This window comes from Mytilus edulis, chromosome 11, assembly GCF_963676685.1.
Source record: "Mytilus edulis chromosome 11, xbMytEdul2.2, whole genome shotgun sequence".
NCBI lineage: Eukaryota > Metazoa > Mollusca > Bivalvia > Mytilida > Mytilidae > Mytilus > Mytilus edulis.
Window position 1 is genome coordinate 49,975,552 of NC_092354.1, and position 18,305 is coordinate 49,993,856.

Below are 18,305 nucleotides of genomic sequence, written 5' to 3' on the forward strand. Positions count from 1 at the left end.
TGTGTATGGTTTTAATTACCTAGAATTTTTTCAAAATTGATACATGATTACAGTTACAAACAGAGTGAATAACAGTAACAATGCATGCAATAATTACTGATAAAAAACACGATGTAAACATAAGTAAAATGTTGTAATTTTAGTGTTTGTTTACGTAAAAATATTAATCAATAATCCGTGTAAGCTGATTAAACATGAAAATGTTAGTTTGATAAATCTGGTCTTTAATCTCTCATGAATATGATTTTACTCTAATTGTGATACGTTCTACTGCGATTTGCTATCTGTCTGTCTTTAAGAAGAGAAACTATTATATAAATTGCTTCCAAGTGTAACACATTTGCTTAGTGGCCAAATGAGGTCTGTTTCCCAATGCTGCTCTTCGGTCAGGTTGTTGTCTTTTGACATAATCCATATTTCCATTCTCTATTTTAATCAACTGTTTTTCGTGACTAAATACATATGCCTTTGTTTATGTTCAACTTCCTCATTGTTATTTACTAGTATTGATGTTCTCATAAAATAGTACAATTACAAATGATACAAATATACAACAAAGAATATTAAAAGGGAAGTTTTATTTTCAAATTTATATCGTATTTGGAAAACATAAATTAAGTTTGGGTAATCAATAAATCAAAAGTACATTATGATTACATGTCTTTTATAAAAAAAAATATAAGTAATAGATGCCAAGAAATTAGTTAAAGTGTCAAAGAGTTGTAGGTTATTTACTAAACGTTGAAATGAGAATAATAGTAATATGATATTGTCTGTTATTGTTTGATTAGTCAACCTACAAAAAAAGGTCATGAAACTGTTGTATTAGATGCTTATATATATATTTTTTTTATATTTAAGAATTATACGGGAATATTAACACTATTCCTAGAAAAAAGAAGATGTGGTATGATTGCCAATGAGACATTTCTCCACAAGAGACCAAAATGACACAGAAATTAACATGCAGTTATTGTCCCATTAATCAACCAGATTGATTCCGTATGTATGTCAGGTATATAACATATCTTCTTTATAACCTTACTGCTTTTAAAAAAATATATTTTCTTCCGTACATAATTTATTACAAACTTTGTATTTGTAAAAACATTTTTCAAATCAGGTCAACCTTTAGTCTTCTGTTCTTAAATTAAATCGTTATAAACATATTTTACATGTAACAAGAGTCAAAAGATGTTAATCAGAACGGTTTTGTAATATCGTGTGTCAGTTTTTCTATTATATTAAGGGTTATTACCGATGATTTATTTTCCTTTTATTATCCATTGGCATGCACAGATAAACAGTTTTTACCTGTGAAACAAGATGTATGACTTCAGGGTCAGTCATTCTAAACAAACACATACATAATGGAAGTATACAACTGGCTATACGAATATTTGATATTAAACTTCACCTTAAGTTTAGTATGTGAGTATTTATTTAAATCAGTTTAAGTACATTAGTAACTAAAATATACTACTTAGTAACTTTTGACACTTGAAGAAGGCTATTTGTTGAGCCGAAATATTTGTCAACACGATTTAATAACAACATTTTCGTATTTTAACATCTTATATCAGTACCGTTGTGCAAATCTTTAGACTTATATAATTTTTTCCTTATCTGCATAGTATCGCCTATTCTAGACGAACCGGTACATATTAAATTTGCTGGTTGGTCGTTTTTATAGACTTTTATATATATATATACTTAATAGGTACATGTATTGGATCATCAAAATTGACAATACTTCACAAACAGGAAAAATCATACGAGTCTAAAAAATTGTGTAACAATACCGATAAATAGATGGAAAACAAAACACTATCGGTATTGTTACACAATCTTTTAGACTCGTATAATTTTTCCTGTTTGTGTAGTATTGTCAATTTTGATGATCCAATACCTATTAAGTTTACTGGTTGGTAGATTCTTATAGACTCTCTCTATATATATATAAAGAATACTGTGAACATGGCTGATTGTATATTTTTGACAAATACACTTTATTTCATCATACTCTTAACTTATTGAAAGTATGTCTTTCAAATATTTGTCACTGTCAAAGCATATCAATTGTTGCAAAATGCATATCCTCCATGATGTTCAGGACTCCCTTATCACAAGTATCTAGGTCTAGGCATATTTATCACGTGGAAACAGCTAGTAACAAATCTGTTTAGTGCTTTAATAGTATAATTGTTACCAACTCGCCTTCAATGGCATCAACAGCTAATATATATCCTCTCTTTGCTTGATCTATAATTTAAATTTCATCCTTGAATTAAAATTGCAGTTTGGAATTGTTCATTTAGTTTAAAATTAAAAAAAGTGACCTCTATATCCATGAATTAGAAAAAATATTTTTAATGTGCGTTTGTTTGTCGGATGCATAGAAATGACTGTATATAACAAACTTTCGTACTAGCAGAAACATAAATGTTACTAGGTTTCAAAGTCGAAAGGTTCGGTATTATTCAAAACTTGTTATTTATCAAAAACGTCGATGCATTTAAGATCAGCACATGGTTTACAAAACTTTGACGAAGTCAAATGTTCTTGTTGATTTATTACCTTAAAAAAATTCAATAAAAAGTATCTAAAAAAAAACGTCATTACACAGATCGTGTCAAATGTTAAAAACACAAACATGCTTAACATTACGTTACATTGACGTTCCGTGCAAAAAACGTTCAATTTGCACGTAGTAACATTTTGGAAAGACACGAACGACTTGATGGAAATTGATGAAAAAATTGGCCTTTTCTTAGCATTAAAGGCTTAAACAAATCTTAACAAAAATCGCATTTCAGTTATAACATTTGTTTTCATAGTTCATTTGTCTGTCACAAATTTTGAATACCCTAAATTACCATGGTGCTAAAAAATCTAAAACAATGGCTATATGGTAACATTTAACGGATACACGCATAATTCTGAAAAAAAAATAAATGGAGAGAAGCTGTGTTAGAAATAAAACTGTGTTGAATTGACTTCGGGTGAAAATATTGTAATATCGAAATACTTGCTTTCATTTTTGTATACTCGAATTTTCAAGTCTTACAGCACTATGGAATTTTGAAAATGGCCGCTTAATTGCGATCTGACATGATTTTCATCGTGACCGTTCCACATCATGAATATGATCATATTATTTTCAATCTGTACAAATGTCATCGCAATCCATTCAGTAGTTTGTATGCTTTCTTTTATATTTGGATGGTTAGTTATTGTTGTTACGTCTAACACCTAAAATGGCATTATGAACACGGAATCATTGCTTTATTATGTAAAAATACAAAACATGAAATTTATTAGTATTTATTTTATTTCGATTCAAATGATGAATTAAGACAAGTAATTATTTCATAATATGCAGATTTGATTTGTGTTTGTCCTATTCATTCATCAAGAAAAAGTCAAATGAAACATAGACCGAACACTGTGCGTAACGTCTATGTCCTCAAAATGACAAAACGAAACATTTGATTCTCTGTAGTAGTACATGTAATAGTGACACTTTTAAAGAAGCATATTTCGCGTCATTTTTAAGTTTTATCTTTTTAATTGTAAACAATATAAATGTTTGTTAAACATTTTTTCTCAATGCATCAAGATTTGGCAACTTAAATTTCAAGAAAAGTATGCATTGATGATTTTGAAAAAGGATTTTAAAATAGAAATAACAAGTAGATGTTAGCACTTGTCGTCATGTACCTCCAACCGGTATGCTTAGATCAAATTATTCATGCCATAAAAGTTGGAATATGTAGTGGGGTTCGTGTTGTTTATTCTTAAGTTTTCTATGATGTGTCGTGTGTGCTGTTGTTTGTTTGTCTTTTTCATTTTTAGCCATGGCGTTGTCAGTTTGTTTTAGATTTATGAGTTTGACTGTCCCTTTGGTATCGTTCGTCCCTCTTTTAATAGTCATATGACCTTATTCACATCCGAAATTCGACGTCCAAGTTTGTAGAAGTAAACCATATAACATCAAAGTACGGTCTAACCTATATAAAGACGAGAAAGATGAACAGCAAAGAACCACATCAACGAACGATAACCACTCAACAGGTTCTTGACTTAAGGCTAGAGTGCACACTAATGAAACGTTTTAACAGGCGTCACTCTTCACCATAACCTAGAAAGACATACATTCCTATTCGAGATACGTAAAATGTATGTCCGTTATTGGTTATTTCATTGTTGACTTAAATAAAGTAGATAACGTCCATGGCAATACCAGAATATGTGATTTTTCTTCAATTTAATCAGTTGTAAAACACAAATTCTTTTTCACACGATAACTGTTTTTTGTGCAAAAGAATAGACTTACATTTCGCAGACTTTATGTTGGTTTTATATTATACGCAATGCTAGTGTTGATTATAATTGAAATAAGACTTACAAGCCAAATGTTTGTTTATTATCACATTTAATGAATGTCAAATTTCACTCGTTATGAAAGTAACTCTTCTTCCTAATACACATTGGCTAGCAAATAGAGAAAGAAAACAATGTCTTTGCAAAGGGTATTACGCAACCCTTTAATAAACATGTTCTTGTTCTTGTAAGTAGAATTGTTCAAAGCTAATTTGAATAATTGCGTTTCAGATGCACAGAGTAAACTTTTGTTTACAACACAGCATGCCTCCATTAAGGAATTTGATATTCAAACACGCCAAGTGACTGTATTATATGAACTTGGAACAACAGTATATTCAATCGATTACCATTACAAAAATCAACAAGTTTACTTTCCAAGATATTTTAACAACGACATTATGACGTAAGTATATACACAAAACCTATCTGAAAACTGATAACATAACTTTAAGCATAATTTTTGTTACAGGAATGTTGTTTATCAAGCCCATCAATTTAAAAATGACCTATGTGAAAATATTGGTTTATTGAATGATTTTTTTTTATAAATGTTATACATTTCTTACTTTTATTTTATTTCTTGATTTTAAGTTTACACATTTTGAAAAAAAAATGCAGTTTAGTTGAACAATGCTAGAGTATAGTGTCTAATGGACACGTTTTTTTTACTTAATTTCAGCTGAATCAGCGTGCATCCATAAATCTCCATAAATGATATTCAACATCATAACTATTCCATTCAAATCATATAATCACTGATTACATCCTTGTAAGCAATTCAATAACTGAATAATACAACGATAATGGTATTGTAGATGAATTTGCGTGTTTTATATTTCCAGGCATGTTTAAAAATATCATTACATAAATAAGAAATTTATTATTCTTCTTAAATTTTTCATTCATGAAATCATCATTAGTCTAAAAGTGTAAGATATAATAAACAAAGTATGTTCGTTCATAAGTAAGTTGTCTGTTAGAAAACCCGATTAAAAATTACTTAACATGCTTAAGGATATTAATATACTTGTGATATTAAGCTTGGGCTGTTATTGTTCATCTTTTGTTCTTTTATTCTTAATTAATGTATTGATAAAGATAACTTATGTTAATTTAACAGTTTTATTGTTACATTGAGACTTCTGGAGGCCAACGAGGTGAACATGCATGTCTAGTTGTAATGTCAAGTGATCTATACATTGTATTCAATGAATTTTATACGCTTGAAATCTTCATTTGACATCGTATGTATCTATTTTCGCGAAAATATTCTTTTTGCTAAATTCGCGAAAAAAATACATGTTTTAATTTGTTTTCAGATTTAGATACCCTGCACATTCCATAGAATTACACTACATTGTCTCGACAGGCAGTAAACCAGCAGGATTGGCTATAGATTCCATTCGTAACCATATATATTGGACGGAAAATGTTTTAAGTAATGGAAGGATTGTAAGATGTGATTTAGACGGATCAAATGTGAAAGTCATAGCGCAAAGTCTTGACTATCCGTTTGTCATACGACTTGATGCTATTAATAGGTATTTTATCTATAGTTTTCCTTATAATGTGGGGATTTTTTAAGACAAGGGTTTAATAATAATAATAATAACTGTTCAGTTAATGCAATATATACTATTACAAAATACAACCTTAAAATATATCAATATTTGTTACATAGGTACCACTAATGCCTAAACCCAAGAATGACCCATGAAAGCAAACAATCTTATTTACAATGAGGTCCTTTTAGTCTTGATAATAAAATGAATCATTTTTCAATCAAACATATAATTAATCACTGTACCGTTTTGCCGATATTCGGTGATGGAATACTGATTATACGATCTAAAGCCAAACTGTGTAACTGATCTGCAGAAGCCGGTGTTCTTTATATAAGACATTATATTGCATTGTTGTCGTTGTCGTTTCGGATAGCGTTTCAACAGCAGACATCAATATCATTTGACGTTGTGATTGATTTTTGATCAACGAATCGTAAACGAACTGCACTTTGATATAGATAGTCAGGAGAAGTATAAATCATGCAAACGTAGGAGTAACTCTTATAAAATTACATCCGTAAAAGTAAACAGGAAACGTCCTTATTGTTTTAGTTATTGGTTGATGCTACAGAGTGCATATGTATTTTTCGTCCAGTAACATGTAGGGAATAATTGTAAAATGGTATGTTTCAGTTGTAGACAATTACCTAAATTTTATTAATATATCATTTTTGGAAAGAGGTTATTCAAGAATAACAAAGCTGTGTAACTTATATGTTGAGATATACTACTTCTCTCATCATTGTATCAGACAATTTAACATTTTGATATGTACCGTTATGAACTACTAGTATCTGTTTCAGATATGACAACAGATGTTTTGAAATTATTGAATCTACAATTTCATCTATTTTTGCACAAATATGATCTATATAATTATCTGTTTTTGGTCGGGTTGTTGTCACTTTGAGGTTTTCCCAATTTCCATTCTCAATTTTAGTGGTTATTTCTTTTAAAGAAAGCAGTATTTCCAAATTTTCTTCAAAAACTCCTCCGTATTTTTGTGACAATAATACACTAGTGTTTTGATCAAACTTGTAATTTTATATTTTTTCCCCAGCTGGATGTATGTCGTCGAACGCTCATCAAAAATATATAGACAAAGACTTGGTTCTTCTAAACAAGAAAAAATTGAAACTGTATTCATGGAAACTTCCTGTATGGATATAGGTATGAGAAATAAAAAGGAAAAACACAGTATGAAATAAATGTTTTTTTTTTCTACAAATTGAGAATTGAATGGAGATTGGTCTCATTGGCAGTCATAAGTTTGTTAAGCTATTTTTAATTATTTGTAATAATATTAAATGACGTGCGTCTTTCGCTTTCTAAACAACACTGTGATACAATCTCGATATATCTATACTTAGCGCAGACTCAAAGATATAAATACTAATGGCTTTTACAATAAAAAAATCCGCGGAAGTCCATTATTTGCTTTTGGAGCATTTGAGTCATTTTAAAAGATGATGTCATAAAAATAAAACGTTAAAGCTGAAGGTTTTTCCGTTACGTGAACCATTGAAATTCGTATGATAATACATTTAAATGGATTTTAAAGGTATGTGTTGTTTTATTTTGTAATTCTGTTGTATTATTCGCATATTAACTGATATCAGCAAGTCAACATGTCAGCTCCTTTGTTACGAAATGTCAATTTTGGATTTGACTGCAGCTTACGAGAAAAAAAAGTAAATTAAAAATTGGAAGTGTTGGGTTTGATAATTAAAAGAATTAAGTACAACTTTCTTGCAGTTATTTACAAAACAATCCATGCATAGATATATATTTTAGATATGGAAAATGAAAGAGCCTATTGGATAGTAGATCTCACTGGTAACCTTAACTCAGGTATGGCAAATGAAACAGATGTGAAAACAGTCATAAATACAAACTGCAAATCGCCAACTTGCACGAACAATGCTATTAACATATTTGGTAAAAACGTATATTTTTCCAATCACAACCAACTGGCAGTGGGTTTTAAATCACAAGGATCTGGATTTACTGTTCTGTATAACGACACCAACCGTATTGATAGCATATATAGCTATATTTTAGGTAAGATAATTACATATGTATAGATATAATGTAACAGTAGTATACCATTGTTTAAAAGTCATACATCGATTACGAGAAAATAAATCCGGCTTACAAACAACAGTCATATTCGAGTATACTGTATAATTATAAAATAAAATATGCAAACAAGGCACGAACGTGGATGATTTTTTGAACACTAATAATGTAAACAAAATAACGTTAACATTTTAATAATCAGAAAGAAGAACAAACGCATATAAACAATCAGACATTATTTGCGTGTTTCGTGTGAATAAATTTAATAAGAAAAGCTCGAAATTCAAAAGCGATTGTGTGCTTAAACAGGTTACACATAAAATGTTTCTATTTAACTCGGATTAGTACTTCGGCGTCGGTTCCGACATTTAAGAAGTACAACAATCACACTGCCGGAATTACAAAAATGGATGAGACGAATCACACTTTTGATTCATTGGTTTTCATGGGAACACATTTTTCTAGATTTAGGTAATTGCATTTCCAGGATATTTGATTTTGTAATTTTGCCAAAAAACTGCATAAAAGACTATTGCAAATATATAATCGCTGAGCATTTTATTTGGTTGATTATCTGTTACAATAAAAAACATGAAAATTGGTATTGAGCCATGTTAATAATCTCCAAAGTACATGATGTAATACAAGTTTATTACTACAATATTATATTGTATATAGATTTAAGCAGATTGGGTATATGTACCATTCAGACAACTCTCCATAAAAATCTCTTTAATATTTTGTTATTCAATAAATAATCAGGGTTCTACAATTTAAATTTCAGTATTCTTTGCATTACACAAATCACTATATGATATACATTAGATCAATACTTATGTATCCATTTTAATTAAGTTATATAGTATGCTTTATCTATATTGTTTGATTTGTCTCCGTGAATTTTTAGAACTAATAATGTGCATTATTTTACCATATGTTTGCCTTTTAAGATATGCTAATGAGTTGATATCAATGTCTTTATATGTAAAACCACTATGAGTAAATAAATAGTTAATGTACTAGTGCGTGTTCTTGCTTCTGCATATAATGTTAAAATGTTATCATTGCATGCAGCTATGTAACAACTGTTATTCTTGCTATATGTGTTATATATACAGACATAATTAATAATGTAATAGTTACTTTGATTATATTTGTATGGTGTGTTTTGTTGTACAATATTCATTTTTTTATTCGTGTTATTTTACGTATGCCAAACTTAAACTGAAACCTGTTTCAAAACTTGACTGAATAAGATTGATTTTTTAAAATCGCAGAATATTGTTCATCTGTCAAAAATAGCAAGCAGATGATGGTTTGGTTGCCAATAATACAACTCTTCACAAAAAACTAAAATGACAAAGAAATGTCAGCGATAGGTCACCGTACAGCATCCGACCACGAGCAAAGCCCATTATTGCATGAAAGAACAGACTAGAAAATGTAATGCCCCTCTGCTGTTGTAGATGGAAAAAAAAATTAAGACTAAGCAAAATATGTTTTCATACACAAAACATAGTCAACTATAAAAAGCACAGAAATGACAAATGTAAAACAATCCAAACGAGGATATTACGGCCTAATTTATGTACACACAAGTAACCGAAACACACATATGTAACACAGTAACACATGACAACCACTGACAAGTCTGATATAATCTTTTCACACGTCTCAAGACATTAAAGGAGTTTGTATCTGTATATGCATTACCTATTATAATATTTGTTTAAATTGGACAGTGCATTTAGGTGAGTAATTAGTTTTTTTTAATTAATACTGAACTAAAAGGATTACAATGTGGATTTCAAAGTGTTTTGTTTAATTTTTTTAACACATTTGACATTTGAATACAAACGATTTAAGAACAATGAGAGATTAAATTATTTGTTTCAATTTTGATTAACTCATATTTGAATAAACACACCCTTGCTACAATGTTATATTCACATAGTATTTTTTTAGTATATCAAAATTATACTTATATGTAATACAAAACAAAAGCAATAGATGTGTGACGACATCGTAAGTTGCAATTACCTTTATTGTGTCGAATATTCCGTTAAATGTAACAGGAAAATTTGTGAAATATTTACCTAATCAAAAGATATAATAATACAGTAACTAGCAAATAGTGTGTATTATTTAATTTTATAAGCAATTACGGATAAATCAGCACGTGCAATAATGATAATGTTTCTCTATTGGTATAAATCATGAACTAATATTGCTTCTCCGACCGATCAAATATGGACTAAAGCCGCATTTTACATACCTTTAGACGTATCGTTATTCATTAAATACATTTGTTTTGTAATTAGTAACTCAAAATAATGCAAAAGAAGTTTCACGAATTGAAATGAAAATATTTCACAGCCTCTTTTCTAAGTAAGACTTTCAAATATTATCACTATTTGATTTCCGACTATCAGAGCACAGACGATTCAAGCATACACTCCAATGAATGGGTAAACAGTTTAATTATTGTTTTTCATGATACTTTGTCTTTACTAGATGGAATGTGATCAGAAATAACATCAGTGTTGACCAACGTGTTTTGTGAAAGGCATAAAAGACAAGATCCAGTATGCATACCTGTATCATATTTATGGTAAGATTTTTTTTTCTAATCGAAGAATTAAAAGCATTTAATAAAAGTTGAGGGCCAATGTTGCTGATCTAGAATCTATAAATTTGCTAAAAAAAAAAGTGAATACAGAAGCAGCAAATTGCATGAATATATACCACTATAGTACATGTACATATACAAGATCGTAGAGGAATGAAAAATAGACGACATTAAAATTGACATGTATTATTGTTTTGAAGAAATCAGAAAAACACAAAATAGATTAAGAAGAAATTGTTGAGGTACTTTTTTCATTATAAATTAAAAAATAAAATTGTGGCTAAAAGAGGGACGAAAGATACCAAAGGGACAGTCAAATTATAAATCTAAAACAAACTGACAACGCCATGGCTAAAAATGAAAAAAAGACAAACAGAAAAATAATAGTACACATTACACAACATAGAAAACTAAAGAATAAACAACACGAACCCCACCAAAAACTAGGGGTGATCTCAGGTGCTCCGGAAGGGTAAGCAGATCCTGCTCCACATGTGGCACCCGTCGTGTTGCTTAATATGTGATTACAAATCCGGTAAATAGTCTAATTCGGTAGGTCACAGTCATGAAAGGGCAGGGGATTGTAGTTACGACGTAAGAAATATATCCGATATCATTTGTGAAACGGTTATTCCATAACGGTCAACCAACTCGAAGGCTAAGTTACCTTTTGCAGCATGCTTAGATTAAAAAAAAAATATTGGGCAGTCGAAAAAAAAACACTATTTAAAACACGTACACAATAATTGAAAATATCAAGCTTCCTTGAATGAACTAAACATAAATGAAAAAATGTGAAAATATGTATTCAAAAATTATTGTTGCATCTACCATTAGCTAAAAAAGCTAACCGTGATTATGGTGATAATCTTTGAAATCCAATATGTAAAAAAATTAAATCATTTATGAAGGAGTATACTTTTGTTTAGTAGCGTATGTTTTTGTCAAACAATTGGTATAGTTTGGATTACGTTTTTGATTAGTGTTATACTGTTGTTGTGACCTATCTTTTAAAAGTATGCCATATGTTTTATTTCAGGATGATAAATATATGAAACAGTATTAGAATTAGTATCCAAATATATAACGATATTGACAGTTTACATGTTTGACTGAACCAGCAATATTATGATATTAGTACGTGAGTATTTCTGTATTGGCCGTGTTATTGGTCAGAGGCGAAGCCGAAGGCCAATACAGCCTGCCGAGGACCAATAACAAGGCCACTACAGACATTCACGTAATAGTATTTTTATTAATTAACTACAGTGTTGCAATATTTTGTTTAATTTTACAAGAGATAAACATGTTTACCGTGAAGTAGAACTATCAAAATCTTAGTTTTTTTAATAAGATGTATTATCTAATGATCCGGTACCGTTTCCAGGTGTCTTTAGCATTTTATCATCTGATGAATTTGTCACAATTCCCAGTCACTATAACGTGTAACAACTTAAATTAAGACGCAACCCATACTTAGTAATTGGAAAGGTAGTGTCAGTGGATGTGTTGTGCAGAAACAAATTGAAGATACATTGTTTTTACAAAATAATTATGAAGGAGTGATGATACAATTATCCATAAGCCAAATGACAAAAGAACGAACATTTGCACAATTACGGAATGCATATACCTGGTTCTAGTTTAAAAATAAATGACAGTTCACAAAACATGAGAATCGAAAGTAAACAGTAAATCGATTTGTACCATCGTGAAATTATGAGGTCGTCAAGAAATAAACTTAGTGATAATCTACTGAGTACTCGTTCCCCAAACATAAAATAATTCTATCGTCTGCTTTCAAAATCCTTTTTAAATGACTATGACCGTCTTTAGCCTGAAATATATGCCATACTGAGCGTTTATGTTTATGGTGAGTAAATGAAAACTGAGTCTTCCAAACAACTGTTTACTTTCAGTGTGTTTTTATCGTGACTTTCAATCAAACACACTAGGGACGTTCTGAAATTCTGTATCTGCCGGATCAGAACTCGGCCAATACAGAAAAAATATATATTAGCCGAGGTATTCTGTATTCGCGGAGTTGACACCTTATATTGGATAGGCAGTTTTCATCATATTAAGTCCAATAAAAGTGTAGATAATTAATAATGGTTAGTAATAGATATTTTGTCTGTGCCAATCTAGACCTGCACATTCTGTGATTACACTTAAAACATACACAAATTGCTGTCGAATAGTTAAACGTATTTAACCTAAATCAAAACCATGAGTCTTACACAACAAAATTAAGTGTATGTGTTTGTTCCATGAACAAAAAGTGACATGTGTGTATATGTTTGTTCCATGAACAAAAAGTGACATGTGTGTATATGTGTGTTACATGAATATAAATCATATTTACCTATTTAAATGCTGTCTATATGATGAATCATTATATGCTATATTGCCATATAACATGTATAACTTGGCCAATTTAAAGCCATGCTACTTCAGTTTTAAACTTCTGGTGCATTTATGTCACACTTTTAATATTATGTATGATGCTATTTGCATGTATTAAATTTAATTCAGTTGTTTTTTTTCTTTTTGTTATTTGTATGTAATGGTGAAGACGTTTTAAGTTGCAAAACTTCTGTCTGACTCTATTGTCAATGTGTTTGTTCAATAAAATATTTTTTAGACTACTACAATTTTGCATCCATAATCTCATACGCAATATTTTGTTCTGTGTCATCATACATACATAGCAATATCTCAGTTGTATAACTGACATTGGGGACACAAGTCCTGTCACGACTGGTTCGACCTAAAATGTTTATTGTTTCTAGTTACAAGTACACGCCATTAACAAAAATATTTGTGAAGACTTTTAATTAATAAAACTCTATCGAGACGTTTAGTTTATGTGTAAAACGAAAAAAATCACAGAAATACCGAACTCCGAGAGATATTAAAAAAACGGACAATCCCTTATCAAATGGCGAATAAATCAAAACCTCAAATACATCAAACAAAAGGATACCAACTGTCATATACCTGACTTGGTACGGGCATTTACTTATGTAGAAAAAAAAAGGCATTGATTACACATTCTTATGTTTGTTTCACTTAAATATAATTGGACGTGTAATATCGATGGTTGCAAACCAAAGTCTGAATAACGGTATGGCACATTTTATACATTAAGCACATCCGAGAAAATAAAGTTTCATACAACAACACAAACTCATATAAATGCAAGGCTTATAATTTCATCAACGTTAAATAAACTAAAACAATTGAAATGTGCTTATGCAATGTTTGTCTTGGTTTGGAAAACGAATACAAAAGAATCATTTCAATGTCCTTGATATTTCAAGTCAACGCATTAATACTGTTGAGGACGATTTAAATAATATTTAAGTTTTAAACATGTTTAGGATAAGCAACTGAAATTTTATTTTTGCCTGAACGAAACGAAATATTAGTCAAGGCGTCTACGATTTTTATTTATTAATCGATCAATACACAAATTTATCTGTGTAAACAATAAAATTATGTCAATATCGATAATTGGTTCAGAGTGTGTAATGTTTTTCTAAATTTAAGATTAATAAAGATTCATTATATAGATTCAGCTACAATTCAATCGTAGTACAGGGAAGTTAGTGAAACAGGACGTGAATGGGTCAATTTTCAAAGTGTTTGTTTGCGTAAAGATAATAAATAAATACAACTTTAGTTTAAGTTCAATTGATATACTGTTGATTTATTTGTATTTGCGGGAAACGTATTTTCGGAATTTCATGTTGACAGGGAAACCACAAGTTTGAATGTTAAAAATAACTACAGGTAAAACAACAAAATTACTGAACTCCAAGGAAAATTTAAAACGGAAAGTCCTTATTCAAATGTCAAAATCGAATGATAAATCACATCAAGCGTCATATTACCGACCCGGCACAATGTGTATGTGTTTTATTTACTCCGATTTGTTTTATTATTATATGTGAACTTTGTTTGGAAACTTCGAAATAAAACATCTAGGAAAATGAAGGTTTGTAACCCTGATTTGTTTATCTCTTAACCAATTAATGACTTTTGTACATCTGTATACTACATTACATGTTACATTTAACCTTCAATTTACGAAAATTAGTAGCCACAAGAATACATGAATCCACAGTACCTGAAGAACGTTGGTTAAACATACAAATTGAATCGTGCATTTTTGCGGTATCTAAACCTTTTGTCACATATTTTCCACCTTTTTCACACATAACAACATTATATACATTTTCGTATAAAAAACTAGGGGTTATTCCCCGACTAAAAAAAAACATGGGGGGGGGGGGGACCCCTGTTTGTTTACTTTATTTACAGGCTCAATGCGCTTGACCTTTGTACTTGTTTGGCTTTATAAAAATATTTTGATATGAGCGTCACTGATGAGTCTTATGTAGACTTATGTCTGGCGTACTAAATTATAATCCTAGTACCTTTGATAACTATTAGTTGTTTCGACAGTTTAAAGTATTGCAGATTAGTTTTTAAACAAATTTGTTACCATTCAATACAATGTTCCTATAAAGTATAGCAGTGAAAGGAGGAACTATGTTCAAGATATATTGCACCAGTGACATGTGACAAATGTAGCATGTGTATTTATACAATAATAGCCTGTTGTATATATACATGTTTTATTACAGAAAGAAAATACACTAGAAAAATATAGGTTACAATATGAGAATTTAACATTGTATACAACTTATGTACATGTATATAGGTTTATTGCATTATACAGCGACATAGATATATTAATATACACGTCATTAAAGGGATCTGATGAGCATATGATTAAGAGTCTTCAGTATGTCATACAAAACATAGAGATGACTATAGTCAGCAATAAAAGACAAAATACTTACAAAAATGATAAAATACCAAATATTTCAGGCAAAGTTGGCTCTAGATGAATTTGACTATTTATTTTACGTATTTTTGACATATAGCTATTCAACGATTTTTCGGTACTTATCTATCTTTGAATTTCAAAATTTGGCTATGAACGTTCCTGAGTAAGGCTAACACAGGAAAGCGCTGCGGACGCAAAAAAATATTAAACGTGTTTTCATTTTTTTTTTATAGATAATGCAGCATACATGTACATATACAATTTCAAAATGTTCGGTAAACTATGTTCATTTAGCACTTCTGAGTGTATAGTTGTGTAATATATCATGTGTACGGTACACACAGACACAATATTTTCTTTTCTGATGAAATAGAAAAATTCAGTTGAACATGTTGCAATAGATATCTATAGATAGTTTAGAATATTTCATCTAACAATCCAAGAAATCAGATTAAGGTATTCGGTCATTCTATTATTTACGAAACAGAAATGTATTGACGTACACAATTCCTGTTAAACATGGGAAAATGAACGTTAATAAATGCGGGATTAAGTACATAAAATATATATATAAATCATAACTTTATTGATAAGGAATGGCAAAGATTATTTTCATACTTCCGTTAATGAGCCTCCTTTTGATTTTTCAATATCCTATAAAAAACGACATAATATAGAAAACACGCATACTATATTAGAAAAATGCGAAACATTACAGTAATCACGCTTTCTAAATGATCTATGTCTTGAATATACATTTCCTTTAAGCTCATAAAACATGCATATCATGTTCGTGTTTGTTAAACTGTAAATTTTTCTATCCTTTCTTTGTGAATAAAAATGTTCATTCTTGTACTTATACATATGCGATTTAAAGTCTCTTTACATTATATATCATGTTGTATAATTTGAAATAAATGTAAATGTTTAACATTCTTTTGGAAAAATCAAAGATTTACAATTGGTATTAAAAATTAATAAACGTATTTATTATTGATCAAAATAAGGCCTTGCTCAGAGGCACATTTTTGATTAAATGTATTACGCACATCGCATATGGTTGATAATTTATCTATCCTATTGCTTATCATTATCTTACAAATGAACCTAATCACGAAACCTATCATTAACCAATAAACCATTTAAATCAAGTCAATGTCAGATGCCATAAAATACATACTCATTCCATCTAATCGTTAACAATCCCAAGTTGAAACGATTAATAACTTGTACTTTCCCAACATTTAATTTTTCAATGGAATAAATTTTCCTTTATTTTACTTCTTCTATTGTCATACTTTTTCTTCTGTCTATTTCATTGGTATATCATGTATATACAAAAGGCAATAATGATGATAATGCTTCAACATGCATGCTTATTTATGGACAAAATAACATTTTTTGTATTCAAAATAGCTCAGTATTATTTTAGAAAAAAATAACACTGACACGCCAAAACATCGATATACTGAAGAAATGGAAGTAAGTACCTCTGAAAACATATATAAAATCCATAAATTAATTACAAGTACCATAAATTTATATGTAAATCTAGATTATTGACAACTGGCTAACATTCAAAATCTAATAAAAGCTTATACAAAAATCATATGAAAGATAAACACGTTATATATATGAATGCGAATTTAAGTTTCTTGCGAACTTTGTATTTTGTTAATGAATAAATCAAACGCAACCATTTCTGAATTTTACAGTATTAACAAGCCAATAGATGCATAATATATAAAAATATAAACAAAGTTGTCGAGTAATGACTTAATGAAAAATAATATCCTCCGAAATATATTATGTACAATTTTCAATGCAATTGGACTTAAATAAAGCTTGATATCATATAACAAGATTGTTAGACATATTTATTAGTGGACAAAATATACGAGATATAGATGTGATCTCTCAATAGCTAGTAAAATAAGTTGTTTTTATTTGTCACCATTGCCTTCGTCAATAGGGTTCATACCAAGATAAACAAATTGATTTTTACTTCCTTTTGATGGTTCTGTAGCCTTTTCTCCGTTGACAGTAGTTTGCGTCTCGATTACTTTCTTCTGTCTCGCCATACTTCTTAAAAGAAAGAAACCCAATTCTACCAATTCGCCGATGCTTATGAGTGACATTCCAATCCACAATCCAAGAGATCCTCCAATATTCGACAGAAAATTCTCAAACTAAAAGTACATAATAGCACTACAATAAAATACTGTCAAATTGCATAATGTTCCTATGATATTTCAATCAGGCTGGTATTTTTCTCAAATAACCCTCCATCACATGATAAACATGTATTTATTTATATTACCAATTGCACTCACACTAGAAACCAAATGGATAATCAAATACGTAAGTCGTAAACCAACAGACACTGACACATAGTATATTTATAGTAAACAACATGTAAACAACAGATACAGCACCACGAACCACATTGCAGTAGGGAATACTCTCAATTAATAAATTAATTCTATAGTGTTTATATGTTTTAATAGATAACAAAAAAACACAAATACAGTTTATTGACATGTATTAACAGTTATATGCTATAAAAGTGTTAATTAGATATTAACTAATATCAGTATGCGTGGTCTAGTGGTAACATGCATAGACTGCAAAATTAACTGACGAAAATACACGCAAGTTCGAACCTTTTATATGACACTCCTTTGTGAGAGGATATCATATCGTAAGTTATAAGTTTAAAGTTATGGTATAGTTTATCTTAAGTGGTCAGTGGATTCTTGAAAAAAATAATCCACTGTTAGAACTATAG

General features: G+C 29.7%; 1 protein-coding gene and 1 long non-coding RNA gene across 2 annotated transcripts; both read left to right on the top strand.

Annotated features, from left to right (window-relative positions):
* Positions 1-1,300: 1,300 nt before the first annotated feature.
* Positions 1,301-8,171, top strand: LOC139495745 (very low-density lipoprotein receptor-like). Its single transcript, XM_071284113.1, has 5 exons — positions 1,301-1,431; positions 4,615-4,789; positions 5,706-5,927; positions 7,012-7,121; positions 7,746-8,171. Exons 1-5 carry the CDS (start codon positions 1,371-1,373, stop codon positions 8,033-8,035), a joined length of 858 nt encoding a protein of 285 aa, XP_071140214.1. The 5' UTR covers positions 1,301-1,370; the 3' UTR covers positions 8,036-8,171.
* A 2,235-nt stretch (positions 8,172-10,406) lies between these two features.
* LOC139495746 (uncharacterized) lies at positions 10,407-13,310 on the top strand. The gene is made up of 2 exons (XR_011657444.1): positions 10,407-10,641; positions 11,699-13,310. It is a non-coding gene; the product is annotated as an uncharacterized lncRNA (long non-coding RNA).
* Positions 13,311-18,305: the final 4,995 nt, after the last annotated feature.